The 15,124-nt window shown below is 39.2% G+C and overlaps 1 protein-coding gene across 1 annotated transcript in view; it reads right to left on the bottom strand.

Annotated features, from left to right (window-relative positions):
- NAA35 (N-alpha-acetyltransferase 35, NatC auxiliary subunit) overlaps positions 1-15,124 on the bottom strand; it is a 38,698-nt gene that overhangs the window by 17,068 nt on the left and 6,506 nt on the right. The window contains exons 5-16 of the mRNA XM_070742772.1: positions 12,560-12,634; positions 11,493-11,660; positions 10,064-10,130; positions 9,238-9,281; positions 8,488-8,538; positions 7,479-7,562; positions 6,346-6,460; positions 5,006-5,184; positions 4,596-4,655; positions 4,408-4,514; positions 2,093-2,159; positions 1,069-1,167 (exon numbers count right to left, since the gene is read on the bottom strand). Coding sequence (XP_070598873.1) covers positions 1,069-1,167; positions 2,093-2,159; positions 4,408-4,514; positions 4,596-4,655; positions 5,006-5,184; positions 6,346-6,460; positions 7,479-7,562; positions 8,488-8,538; positions 9,238-9,281; positions 10,064-10,130; positions 11,493-11,660; positions 12,560-12,634 — 1,116 coding nt within the window. The remainder of the gene's footprint in view (positions 1-1,068; positions 1,168-2,092; positions 2,160-4,407; positions 4,515-4,595; positions 4,656-5,005; positions 5,185-6,345; positions 6,461-7,478; positions 7,563-8,487; positions 8,539-9,237; positions 9,282-10,063; positions 10,131-11,492; positions 11,661-12,559; positions 12,635-15,124) is intronic.

Raw genomic sequence — 15,124 nt, 5'->3', positions numbered from 1 at the left:
TGAGGGGAATCAAAAAAATGCAAAACTTTGAGGCTTAAAAAAAAAGAGGGACTCTGAAGCGGCGAGGAGGAGCATGTGCCTCCCATACACCTGGCGCGAGGCTGCCTCCCATACACTGCCTCCCATACACTCCCTCCCATACACTGACTGTGGCTGCTGTGACGTGCTGCTTCTTCCTTCCCATGCTGTAGGGCTCCCCTCTCCTCTCGCTCACTCGCTTTGCAGCCGGCGCCATCCCTTCGCTGTGGTGACTCCTCGACTGCCCAGAGCAAAGGGAGCGTTTCCTTGCTCTGGGCACTGGCAGAGGTTCATTCCCTGTCCAAGGGCCCAGAGAAAGGAAATGCTTCGTTCGCTCTGGACTGCCAAAGCAGGGGCTCGGGTTCTTAAGTAGAAAATGGTTCTTAAATAGAGGCAAAAAAATCTTGAACACCCAGTTCTTATCTAGAAAAGTTCTTAAGTAGAGGCGTTTTTAAGAAGAGGTACCACTGTATCTGTATTTACACCTAAGATCCCCAAACTGCTGTTGTTCTTTCACATCAAAACAAATAATCCAAACATATGCAATAACATGTAACAATCAAAACAGTATTATTTAATTTAATTTCTTCCATATATCACACCTTAGAATTTTGTATCATATAACAAATTATTTTCACCTTTAAAACCTATTGGGTATTCTAATAATTAATGCTTTTGTGTATGGTATCACGTACCTTAAAACAAATTGATATGTTGTCTAAAGTTATTAATAAACATAGCATCATTAGTTACAAAGAAAAAGATAGTTTCCCCAAATTTAAGCTTTTCTTTAAGTCCTATATTCCTAGATATTAACCCTTTTTTGGAAAGGGCAACAGAAACAGAAAAACATGTATTGCGTGTAGCTCGAGGAAACATAGAGAACAAAATCATGATGCTTGAGCACTACAAACTATTCCTAAAGATCTCACTTCAACAGATACCAAATGTACTTTTAAATAATTCTTATACAGTCAAATCAACTAGAGAGAAAATGCAAGCCATCTTCATGGCAGATTTGATAAATTGCTTGATACCTGCTTATATTACCTCATCCTGCAAGGTAGCAAATTCTTCAAGAATATGGCCAAGTTTATCTCTCTGCCGAGCTCTATTATGCCCATGAATTTGAATCAAACTGCAAAATGGCTGAGGAAAAATAAACAGTGTTATATTTGAAAGTTGACAGCAAATTTTAACAACACTGTGATGACAAAAGTGTACTCTGAGGTGATTTATAAATACAAAATCAATCAGTTCTTAGGTCACTTCTGACACATCTGTTTGGGTGAGCCTAAAAGATGATTTTAATATGCCTCTTATTCAAGTATTTTCCTATCACTATACAGACAATACATTCCTTCCTTTGGAGGGCAGAATATTGCTTCAATAATTTCTCACCATTCCGTATTGATCTGTGAAGGTATTTTACAGCATTACTACTGAGAAATCACAGGACCAGGAAATTGAAAATTGTTTCATTTTGAAATGTTTCAAGCACAAAATTTACTGAAATGCCATTGTAGTTGTAGAAATAGCAATAGCACTTACATTTATATACCACTTCATAGTGCTTTTACAGCCCCCTCTAAGTGGTTTTACAGAGTCAGCATATTGCTCCCAACAATCTGGCTCCTCATTTTACCCAACCTTGAGCCGGTGAGATTTGAACTGCCGAATTACAGCTAGCAGTCAGCTAAAATAGCTTGCGATACTGTACTCTAACCACTGCGCCATCTTTTCTCTTAAAGAAATAGGCCGTTGTGTATTTATAATGAGAAACTTTGTGAAATTTCACACTAAACAAGTTTCAAGACACAAAATTCAAGACACAGGTTTCTCTATAGTACTTCTTTGCAATTGTATAAGTACCGTACTTATTTTATAAGTACGGTACTTTCTTCAAATCAATATACTATTTGTTCAATTCAAATAGCTGGTTGATTTTTTGCTAAAAGCATGTAACAGTCCAATTTTGAACAGGTCACACATTGAGAAAATGTACCTTTTATCCATATTGTATTTAAGCATTTAAAGAAATGCACTTATATTTCATAATGGTATCAATACTCACTCGAACACAGTGTGTGACAAAGGAATCAATATAGTCTTTGGCCTGGTGATTGTTATAAAGACAACACCTAACAGAAAACGAGTAAAATTATTTTGAGTAAAAATCAAAGATGTACATTGTTCTAAAGTTGAGGTGGCCACCACACTCAATTGTTTTTTTTGTGCCCACCCTGAGAATGGTTTATGTAGTACAAATCGTGATTTTTCACACCTTCATATCCTCAGTGATACCCCGTTCCAAATAGATACAAGACTCCCTAAATATTTGGGCATCTGTTATTATTATTATTATTTATTGGATTTGTATGCCGCCCCTCTCCGCAGACTCGGGGCAGCTAACAACAATTAAAAAAACAGCATGTAACAATCCAATTAATAAAACAACTAAAAACCCTCATTATAAAACCAAACATACACACAAACATACCATGCATAACTTGTAATGGCCTAGGGGGAAGGAATATCTTAATTTCCCCCATGCCTGGCGATAAAGGTGGGTAACTAGAGAAAGACAAGGAGGGTGGGGGCCATTCTAATCTCTGGGGGGAGTTGATTCCAGAGGGCCGGGGCCGCCACAGTTAAGGCTCTCCCTCTGGGGCCCGCCAAACGACATTATTTGGTCGACAGGACCCGGAGAAGGCCAACTCTGTGGGACCTTATCGGCCGCTGGGATTTGTGCGGTAGAAGGCGGTTCCGGGTGTATTCTGGCCCAATGCCATGTAGGGCTTTAAAGGTCATTACCAACACTTTGAATTGTGACCGGAAACCGATCGGCAGCCAGTGCAGGCCACGGAGTGTTGCAGAAACGTGGGCGAATCTAGGGAGCCCCACGATGGCTCTCGCGGCCGCATTCTGCACGATCTGAAGTTTCCGAACACTTTTCAAAGGTAGCCCCATGTAGAGAGCATTGCAGTAATTGAACCTCGAGGTGATGAGGGCATGAGTGACTGTGAGCAATGACTCCCTGTCCAAATAGGGCTGCAACTGGTGCACCAGGCGAACCTGGGCAAACGCCCTCCTCGCCACAGCCGAAAGATGATGTTCCAATGTCAGCTGTGGATCGAGGAGGACGCCCAATTTGCGAACCCTCTCTGAAGGGGTCAATAGTTCCCACCCCCAGGGTAATGGACAGACAGATGGAATTGTCCTTGGGAGGCAAGACCCACAGCCACTCCGTCTTGTCTGGGTTGAGTTGTCACCTTCTGGTCCTTGCAGACTTTTAAAAGAATATACAGTAGCTCATAAACAAATCAATGGCTTCCTTCTATCTTTAGGCAAAACACTTTACTTGTATTCCTAAGAATATCTTTGCTCCCAAACTCCCAGATTCTTTTTCTCCCTTAATAATACCTACAGTATTGCTTTTGATTCAGAAAAGTCTACTTCTAATAGAAGTAATTTTATCAACACCTGCTTCTTAAAGATACCAAGATACTGTATCTTCAGTATAAAAATATACTTTATAGCAACAGTCACCAACACCATGCAACACCGGTTGTCTGTGATAAAATGTTGGTGGTCCACAGAAAATTTATTTTCATTTTTATATTGCACTACATCAGGGGTCCTCAAATTATGGCCCCTGGGCCGGATAAGTGCAATGAAGGTTTATATTGCTGCAGAGTCTTTCCCCTTTGGGGTCTTTTTGTGTGGGTCGGAGGAGGGCAGAAATTCCAACTTGGGGTCTGCTTCAGCCTCCTGGTGTGGGGCTTTGGGCAAAGGCTGGAGGGAAGCACCGCTGGTGGCAAAGAGCCAGAGGGCCTTCTTCTAGTGGGACTGCCTCATGGCCTGGAACTGGCTGACCACCTCAGCCCGCTGAGCCTCCAGGCGCTGGTATCTGGCCTTGCACTCCTGCAGGTCTTCCCTCTGCTTGGAAAGCCTATGCTCCTAGTCCTCAGTGAGGTGCTTCTGATGAGCCTCCTTCTCAGCCACATCCAATTTGAACTAAGCTAACTGTTTTGCCAACTGTTTATCGTGGTGGCTGCTTAGCTCCAACAACTGCTTCCTGTTGGGGCCCTAAGGAGCAAGGCAGGCAAGCAAGGAGTGACTGGGAGGGGAGATGCCAGCAAGACACCCCTCAACGTGAGTGACATCGAGTTGGCCATGACTACCCAGTCACATGATCACTTAGCCATGACTACCCAGCTGGTCATTAGGCAGATTATATTAGAAGTCTGCAAAATTTAAAATTATGAATTTAGTTGTCCCTGAGGTCCGAAAGATTGGGCTTTATAGTATACTTATTAAAGTATCTAAGATACTTTGAAAGAAACTATAAATATATAAATTCATACCCAAATACATTTAGATACTCACTTTGGGGAAAGTACTGGCGGACTGACGAAAGATCTTAGGGCATCTTTTACCATGTCTTGCATAAGGTGAGTACCAAACACTTTTTTATTGTCCACAAGAAAAGTGGTCTGAAACAAAAATGTATCTTCATTACTTTACATGGCTATGGACATAATTTTCAATATTTTATTGTACTATTTCCAACTTGCCTGTAACAGTGATCTTGAAAGAACGCAGGGCGATTGTTCACTAAACTCACAAAAAAAATCCTAAGACACAGAAAAAGAAAACCATGGTTAATATTTTGTATAAATATAAAAGATCTTTGGATATAAAACAGCTTACATCAGCAGAAGAGAGCTCCCCACCCCTCTTCAACAGGATATGTGAGATCCTTTCTTTGGGATTAATTATAACAAGTAACAGCAGCATTCTCTTTCAATAGTCTTTTTAAAAAATGTCCTCGTTCATTGTTCTCTATTTTTTAAATTGACATATGAAATATGAAATGGGATTTCGTTTTAAGTCTAAAAAGCATTAACGAAAAAGCCCTTGGAATTATTCAAAGAGGATGCCTTTGTTACCCAATTAATAATACGTTAAAAGTATTCATACTTACTAGTATGCAATGCAAATTGGTTAAATTGATGACTTCGCATACAGTTTTGATTCGTTCTATAAGTTTTGAAAAATAGTTAACCATTTCTTCTCTTTTAATAATTTTTGCATATCGAGGAAAAGTTGGCGGGAGTAATCTCTGATTAACTAATGGTTCAAAGCCCATCATTATAGGGTGATCTAAAGAAGTAATAAAGAATTCAGTTGTGACTCTCCATTTAAGTTCTCTGTTATGTAATAGTTAGCTAATCAACGAACAATGTATCAATTAAGAAACAACTTTCAAAGTATTAATTTTGCCAGCTAAGCAATTTAAGATGAACTTTTATCAAAATGTATTGAATAGCAAAGCATTCAAGTACAACATAGGTAATAAGGAGGCAAATTGCCGATCAATTTCCGGTCACAATTCAAAGTGTTGGTTATGACCTATAAAGCCCTTCATGCCATCGGACCAGATTATCTCCGGGACCGCCTTCTGCCGCATGAATCCCAGCGACCGGTTAGGTCCCACAGAGTTGGCCTTCTCCGGGTCCCATCGACTAAGCAATGTCGTTTGGCGGGACCCAGGAGAAGAGCCTTCTGGAACCAGCTCCCCCCAGATATCAGAGTTGCCCCCACCCTCCTTGCCTTTCGCAAGCTCCTTAAAACCCACCTCTGTCGTCAGGCATGGGGGAATTGAAATTTTTTCCCTTCCCCCTAGGCTTATAGAATTTATACATGGTATGTTTGTATGTTTGAGTGGTTCTTTAAATTGGGGTTTTTTAGATTGGTTTTAATATTAGATTTGTTTACATTGTCTTTTTATATTGTTGTTAGCCACCCCGAGTCTTCAGAGAGGGGCGGCATACAAATCTAATAAATAAATAAATAAAATAAATAAAATGAAACATTGTGCATAAGGATCAGTCTCAAGACAACTAAGTTCTGACAACCACACAGCAATATTAATGATTTGCAAAGTCTGAATATACAATGACAGAAAGCTAGAAATCTGCACTTATCCTGTCAAGAAGAAAAGAGAATCTACTGAAGAGACTCTCAGTGAAGCTTCCCAGTGAAAAAGGATGAAAGAATGGCTCATCGTCTGGATTTTGCTAAACCATTTTAAGAATTCTATGGCTGATTTCACTGACACACACAAAAAATGACAATCTTCTTCCAACAAGCTACTAAATATTTCCATTTCTAGAACCTCAAGTCTGAAGTACCTCCTTGTACTAATGGAAAGTTTTCAATATGTCTGTGTCTCAAAAAGAATGCCTAATTGAGACGGAAAAGTTTAAAATAACCCTCATTCCCAGCAAGAGCTAGAGAACATTCCTAAAAATAAATGCTTACCTCCTTTGGTGGTATCATTCTGAGCCTGAATACCATGGTGTATTAAGTTGTGAATCGCAGACAGCAAATCAGCAGCCTGCGTCAGCAGCTTCTGAGCTTCTGCAACTGCACTAGTCTGTTTAGAAACACATTTTAAAAGCTTACGTATAATAAAACAACTCCTGTGTTAAGAATTTGTAGAAAAACAGAAAGCGTAACATATTAATGTACCATACTATATCATATCATATCCTTGCTTATGCATATTAGAGCTAAAGATGCGTCTCAGTTCTAAAAAATTCAAAAATCAATCGGGCGGGGAAAATATTTACTGACCCCTCACATCCTGGACACAAATTGTTTCAACTCCTACCCTCAAAACGTCGCTACAGAACACTGCACACCAAGACAATTAGACACAAGAACAGTTTTTTCCGAACGCCATCACTCTACTAAACAAATAATTCCCTCAACACTGTCAGACTTTCTACTAAATCTGCACTTCTATTCTACTAGTTTTTCTCATCATTCCTTTCACCCATTTCATCCCATGTTGACTGTATGACTGTAACTTGTTGCTTATATCCTAAGATTTTTATTAATATTGCTTCTTCATTGCTTATTTGACCCCCTATGACAATCATTAAGTGTTGTACCACATGATTCTTGACAAATGTATATTTTATTTTATGTATGCTGAGACAAATTCCTTTTGTGTCCAATCACACTTGGCCAATAAAAATTCTATTCTATTCTATTCTATTCTACTCTACAGTCTTACAGATTATTGTAAAGTAAAACAACAGCTTTTAAAATGAGAAGTGGCAACATGGCCGCTCCTTCCTCTAAGAACTCTAACTACCTCAAAATGTCGAAATGCTACAATGAACATTATGCAAAAACTGGAATGTCAAACAATGTCACCTTAAGATCCCATGAGATTTCAGTCATGATAAGAGCAGTCACATTAACAATTAAAGTGTGTCCCGGTGCCTGAATTTTTGACTTTTTTGGAGAGTATTTTGACACCTAATATTCTCAGCTTATCTGTGAGTATATAAGTAGTTTCTAAATGTACAGGTTCTGCATAATAACCCGAATTAACATATAAAGAAGCAATTGGAGGCAACTGAAATGTGTTTAATGAATCATACCTCTTTCTTGGTAAAGGCTATTAATACAGTCAGTAATATCCGGGTAAACTTCACTCTGCTGAATACCGCAAAGCATTGCTGATGCTGTTGTAAGATCAATTTGCAAAATTAATAATTTTAAAATGTTATAAAAGAGAAGGTTTGTAACTTAAGCTATGTTTGCTATCTATGCATACAAAAATTGTATTGTTATTCCGAACACTGAAATAATTTAAAAAAATAAATTCCTTTCAGGATTAGTTAAAAATAATAGTATAAGAATGCAGTTTTTAAAATTGTATCTTAAATATGATCAAAGTGAATGATTGCCACTTAAAGCAATGCCCAATTTTCAAGTCCTGCCAAAATCAAGACCCAAAAAATATCCCCATCCAGGAATCTTACATTTCTAACCAATTAATCTTTGTGTCTGTAAGTGTGTACAGTGGTACCTCTACCTACAAACTTTTCTAGATAAGAACTGGGTGTTCAAGATTTTTTTGCCTCTTCTCAAGAACCATTTTCCACTTACAAATCCAAGCCTCTGAAACTGTAACCAGAAAGGGCAGGGAGAAGCCTCCGTAGGGCCTCTCTAGGAATCTCCTGGGAGGAAACAGGGCAGGAAAAGGTGGAGAGAAGCCTCCGTGGGGGCTCTCTAGGAATCTCCTGGGAGGAAAGAGAGACGGAAAAGGTGGGGAGAAGCCTCTGTGGGGCCTCTCTAGGAATCTCCTGGGAGGAAACAGGGCAGGAAAAGGTGGAGAGAAGCCTCCATGGGGCCTCTCTAGGAATCTCCTGGGAGGAAACAGGGCCCCCACCCTCCCTTTGGTTTCCCCAATTGCATACATTATTTGCTTTTACATTGATTCTTATGGGAAAAAATAGATTCTTCTTACAAACTTTTCTACTTAAGAACCTGGTCACCGAACGAATTAAGTTCATAAGTAGAGGTACCATTGTATTTATATATATATCCCCTTTTCAATTTAGGATGCTTTTTATGTAATCTTGTGTAGCACATGGGCATCCTTACTTCAAGTTCTACTTCTGGATCTCTCTCTTCTCCTTGTCGGCTTCGAGTGCTCTAAAATTACAATAATTTAATGAAGTATTATATCATGAAATATTATATAACTTTATAGTCAAATGCTGCATAACAGGTAATAGGTTTTATATTACAAACACTTGGTTAAATTTCTAATTCACATATGGAATCAGAATCGAAGTACTTATGAAATGTGTATCCATCTCATTCACATCTAAAGCATAACATCTAGACCTCCTTTCATAGTCCTAATATTCTGCCTTGATTTACATTTCATTGGAATGCTGTATTTGTAGATCAAGTCTCTACAATGAACTGCACTTGAAGTGATGGTGGTCAAAGCTCCTTTTTAGAAGATTAAAGACTACCCCCACTTGTCCCCCTACCGAACAGTAAATAAAAATAGCTGCACCATCTCTGTTAGTTTGATATCTTGTTAGAATCATCTTATATTCACTCCTATCTGTTAAAGTAATTCAAAAATAAATTTCAGTTAAATGAGAGCCTTACATTTTGGGACAAGATCACAAAAATTAATAACGTAACAAGCCAAATGCCTACCAATATCCCAATTCTTGCCATTCACATGCTCTGTGTCAAATAGATCACACAGCAGGGAATGATTTTTACATTTTTAAGTCTACTCCAATAGTTCTATTTTTGAACGATTTGTCCATATTTCATTATACTAGAAATAGCCTTATATATCTAACTTCTGAAATCAGCCAACAGAAATACCTTAACTCGCCGTTGCAGGTCATCTTCAACATCCTTTAGCATACCTTTAGCATAGAAAAATATTACTTAGTTCAGCAATATGAATGCTACTGGGGGGGAAAATCACTTAGCTACAAACTTCTGAAGACAAAGAGATCCAGGTGTTTTGCAAGACTCTTAGAAAAGTGGTGGGGTTTTTTAAAAAAAAAAATAAAGATACCATGTTTTGATAAAGCATCAGCTGCTTGGTTTCCAGCTGTTTTAAACTCTACCCCATTTTTTTTCTGGCACATCTCTGGAGCCAAAGCAATTCAGAAAACTTTTCAGAAAGGATAGGAGGAGGCAAGATTACTTTTAGCCACCAATCAAAGATGAGGAATTAAATCAATATATTGTACTTCTACTAAGAACAGTACTGAAGACAGGAAATGATACCGATAAAAATAACTTGCTTCAGAAAAACCCTTCCTAATACATTGGATTTTAGTTTTCAATGTGGTTCTAGGTCACCTTGTCTTTAATTCTTTATATTAATTAAGAACTTGGATGTTCAGTTTTTATCCATACTTCAGAGTGGATGCATAAAAACATTTTTCTTTAGAATCTTACAATTTGTTATATTACTTTGAAACTTAATTAATTAATTAATTTAATTTATATAGCCGCCCACTTGTTCATAGTGGCTCTAGACAGCTTACAACCAATGAAGAAACACAATAGAAATAAAACAAAATAAAAAACAATTTTAAAAAACCCAATGACAGTACATACAACTTAGGCTTTATTCACTAAAAGTATGATAATGGATATATTCTTCCAAAAAAGAGACAATGAATTTGAATTTTACCTGTAACTCGAAGATCTGACACACTGTTTGCCATTTTAAATCCATATGTCATAGACTGAAAATCTTCCTAAATACAAAATACAACAGCCTGCATTTGCACCACTAGATATTTCCAGAAAACACTCACAAGACATATGGAAGACAACAAAAATGTAACACACAAAATTTTAGGAATTAATACTATTTCCACTTCTGTACGACTTGTTCCGAAGCACACATTTTATGTACATAGTTTCCTAAATGATATTATAAACATTGCTGAAAATGGAAGCTTTACTAAATTACTTCAGACTTAAGTTATGAAACTATAGTTTAAATAAACTGCATTTTCCTAATTCAAAAATTACAAAAAAAATGTTTTCAACTGAAGGAGAGATTTAGTTGTTTTAGACATAAGCCTTTCTAACTTTGATTTGTTCATAATAAAAAAATAAAACAGCACATATTTTTAAAGAAAATTTATATGGCCACCTAACTCACTTCCAGATTTTTTGGGTGTTTTCAATTATATGAAATACTTCCAACGGAGAAAGGGCAAAGCTGTTATAACAGCACAGTACAAGAATGTGGGATACATCAAGTACAAAGGAATGAAGAGTTTCGCATCTATACATGTAAGCTACCCTAAATAACTATGGAAGGAGATGTTCCAGTGTATCTTTAACTGAAAGTAAGAGGTTTATAAACTACAGTGGAACCTCGACATACGAGCAGCTCTACTTACGAGCTACTCGAGATAAGAGCTGGGAGGGGAGCGACATTTTTGTTCGCCTCCCGAGCTCACATTCGGGATACGAGCGCCAAGGAGCTGTCTCCTGAAGCCGAACGCTAACTTCTGCGTTCGGCTTCAGGAGACAGCTCCTTGGCGCTCGTATCCCGCGTGTTTTAAAAGGTTGCAGCCGGCCTGGGGGGCTCGGGGGGTTGCTGGCAAACCCCCCAGGCCGGCTGCCACGTTTTAAAACACGCGCGCCGCTTCGCAGCTGTCTCCTGAAGCCGAACGCGGAAGTTAGCGTCACAGCCGGCCTGGGAGGCTCGGGGGGAAGCCCCCGAGCCCCCCAGGCCGGCTGCCATGTTTTAAAACACGCGTGCCGCTTCGCAGCTGTCTCCTGAAGCCGAACGCTAACTTCCGCGTTCGGCGGCAGCGGGTTTTTTTGTTGTTGCACGGATTAATTGACTTTACATTGTTTCCTATGGGAAACAATGTTTCGTCATACGAGCGTTCCGACTTACGAGCCTCCTTCCGGAACCAATTAGTCTCGTAAGTCGGGGTTCTACTGTATAGCAAATAAAATGTAAAAGCAACATTAAAAAGACAAAAATACTAAGGGATAAGAAATAGGTGATAAAAACTGTAAGAATAGCCAATGACATCTTGAAGGAATGCAATTTTATTGAAAAATGGAAAACATTGAACCAAGAAGAAACTCACCTCTTCAAATACTGCTGCTTTGTTTACTTTTTCTCTAGCAATATCGCAAATTTTCAGGATACCCAGTGCAAATGCCTTCATAGCAGGATCTTCAATAATGTCAGGATTATGAATGTAGAGGCAGGTGAATACTGTCTGTGCCAAAGAATGGCCTTCTAGCCATGTTATCTGAAAATATTGAGTAGATAATAAGGAACGTGAAGCCATTTGTGGGGCATCAGAATATTTAAGATTTTTTTTTTAATCCTGTTTTGTCCTGAACATGGAAGAAACTTTTGAAAAAATGTCTTGCCTTGCTATCCACGCAGAACTCTTGACAATGCTACTCTGAACCTGTATACCAGTCCCGGTATAAATTATATATGGATATAATAACATGCATAGACACAAACCCTTCTCACTGAGTATCTGCTTAAATATCCTATCTAAGTCTATGATAATGGTTATAACATTATGGTGACCATATTTTCTTTGAAAAAACAAAAGATAAATCTGAAAAGGGGGCAAATCTGAAAGAGTTCATAAGGATAACAAAAAATAATTATACATATTTATAACTTTGCTTTACAAAGGAAAACAAAAGAGCGAAATCAAGAAAATAATGAATTTTTTAAAAAAATCTAAAGAACAGCTTGCTATCCCTTAAAACAAAAGGCACATCATCACTTTGTAGTTACATCACAGAGTAGCCCCAGTCTACTCCAGTTTTGACTAGACTCCATTTACTTTCATTAGGGTCAAGAGGTTGATGATATTATTGTGTAACCTTCTAGTTCACCATGAGAATCCTGCCAGGACCTGTTTCAGAAAATGCGCCAGCTTAATTATCATGCACAGTGAAAACTATTTTATCACAATAAGTTTACTCTCTAAGTCAGGTTTTTTGAGCTACAACCTTGAAATGAGTTAATAAGTTGGACTGATTCAGAATTAAAATATTCTGGTTAGAACCAAAGGGACAAACTACTTCAGTCTACTTTTATGAATCCAAAACCTATTTTAAAGGCTTAAAGAAGAAGTTATTTCCACTTATTTTAATGCAAACATTAAAAGCATTACATTCTTACCAAGCAGCAAAAGCAAGTGTCCATTATTCCTATCAATTCAGGCAAGGATAAGTCTTTAACTTTAATGGTCCCATCCTTTAAAAGAATAAGGGGGAAAACATAAGGGTCCTGTTAGTAATGAGTGAAAATAAAATTGTGAGGAAATATTTCCATTCACTGTTGCAGTTATTAGCGGAGAGAAGGAATTTGGTTCACTCCTGACAGGCAAAACCAACTGACCTTTGAAGGAGCGTATAAAGGGAAAGTTGGAGACAGGACGATAATTGTTCAGAATAGCTGGATCCAGAGACGGATGCTTGAGGAGGGGTCCTACAACCACCTCCTTTAATGGGGATGGAAAGGACCCCTCTCTCAAGGAGGCGTTAATCATCGCCTGGATCCAGCCTTGTGTCACCGCCCCTGCTGGCCGAAACCAGCCAGGCGCATGGGTCCAGTAAACAAGTGGAGGAGCTGACAGCTCCCATGGCCTCGTCCACTTTATCAGGTGTCACCAGATCAAACTCGTCCCACACAACCGGACTAAGACTCGCCCCAGTCATCTCTGTCGAGACTGCCCAGTTGGCGTCCAAGTCTGTCTGTATCTGAGTGATTTTATCACAGGAAACTGTCCCTACTCCTCAGCTCTACGCTGCAAAGGTTCAACCACTCCCCCCCTGTTAAGGAGGGAGTGGGTCACCCTAAACAGGACGGTTGGACGTAATTCTGTAGATGCAATTAGGACGGCAAGTTGTGAACATTTTGCTACCTTAATCACCACTAGGTAAATCCTAATGAAGGTTCTTAACCTTACGGATTTATTGGACCTCCAATGCTGCTCCAGACATCTCTTCTGGCATTTCATCTCTCGGAGTTCCTTGGAGAACCAAAGAGCTTTTCTGGATCCACTGTCAGAGAGAGGTTGCAAAGACGCAATCTGATCTAGAGCCCCTACTGAAGCCTTGTTCCAGGCCATTACCAGGTACTCCGACAGATTGTGTATAAAACCAAACACAAACCCTCTTCCTAAGCCCAGAAAACCCTGCCTCTGCCCACATCCTCCTAATGTGATACGGCCATTCACATTTTGAATTATCCTGTCCATTATGGTCTTTACTCCCAACAAACGTAGCTACAATCCCCTCCTACAGAAGGTCACCTATTCCTGCAGAATATGAATGCTGACATTATTTACAGTGGGTATTTGTTTTCATTTTGCTTGCTCCTTTTTAAATTTCCTGGGTTGTACAACTTCGATTAGGATTGACCAACTCCTGATTATTCTGTAAATAATTCTGAGAATCTCAAGATGTTTTACATTCCTAAATAGTGAGTAGTAAGAAATATAATAATATAATAGAATCCTGGATGAAATGAATTATCCCCATGCATTTTTATCAGGCTCACGGATGGAATGGGAACCACACTGCTGTTGCTACACTGGATGACTATCAGCACCTGAATGAGCACAAGGGCAATTACATCAGGGTGTCCAGGGGGAAAACATTCTGAAATTCCCTGATATTTTCCTGACATTTCCCTCTAACTTGTGATCTAGTTAAGGTGCAGTCATAGATGACATCATACCAAACAGCTAAGCTGTGGAGAAATATTGGTAACTGAGGAAGCAAGTTCTTGCCACAGTTATGCTCATTTTTGCTTGACTCTGCCAGGCAGCGTGATCCATTCTTTATTTACATGATTTTTCCCTGACTTTTAAACATTTTAACAGTTTGGTTTCCCCCCCTGATTTATTCCATTTTTTTCACGAATTCCCTGATAATTCCCTGATATTTCCCAAACTGCTGATTTCCCTGATAATTCCCTGATTTCCCTGTTTTCTAGGTTTGCTGGACACCCTGTTACATATCCTGCTAAACCTCTCAGCAGCATTCAGTATCAAGTCCTGAGTGGGTGAATCTAGATAGTACAATCCTTAATCCAGGAGTTATGCGGTAGAAGGCAGTCTCGAAGATAGTCTGGACTTAAGCCATGTAGGGTTTTAAAGGTAATGACCAACACCTTGAATTGCGTCCGGAGACCAATCGAATGCAGCTGCATTCTGGACCAACTGTAGTCTCTGAATACTCTTCAGGGGTTGTGCCATGTACAGTGTGTTGCAATGATCATAACATGAGGACATGAAAGACTACAAGAGCCTCCTGATCCAAGTAGGTTCGCAATTGGTGCACTAGATGAACCTGTGCAAAAGTCCCCCTAGTTACAGCTGTCAAATGTTGGTCTAATCTTAGCTGTGAGTTTGGAAGACACCCAGATTACTCACCTTTTCTGAGTGGGGGAATTTCTCCTCCCCACCCACCCCAAACCAAGAATGGACAATTGGTATAGTCTTTCGGAGACCATACCCACAGTCAATCAGTTTTATCAGGGTTAAGTCTGAGCCTGTTAACTCCCATCCAGACCCTCCCAGCCTCCAGACATTGGCACATCATATCCACTACTTCACTAAACTGAAGCGGGGTGGATATATATAACTGGGTGTCATCAGCATATTGCTGATACCTCTCCCCGTGTCGTCAGATGATCTCACCCAGTGGTTTCATGCAGATGTTAAATAGGAGAGGAGAG

Source organism: Erythrolamprus reginae, chromosome 2 (assembly GCF_031021105.1).
Source record: "Erythrolamprus reginae isolate rEryReg1 chromosome 2, rEryReg1.hap1, whole genome shotgun sequence".
In the NCBI taxonomy this organism is placed as follows: Eukaryota; Metazoa; Chordata; class Lepidosauria; order Squamata; family Dipsadidae; genus Erythrolamprus; species Erythrolamprus reginae.
Note: the sequence above shows the minus strand (reverse complement) of the source record. Positions and strands in the feature narration are given on the sequence as shown.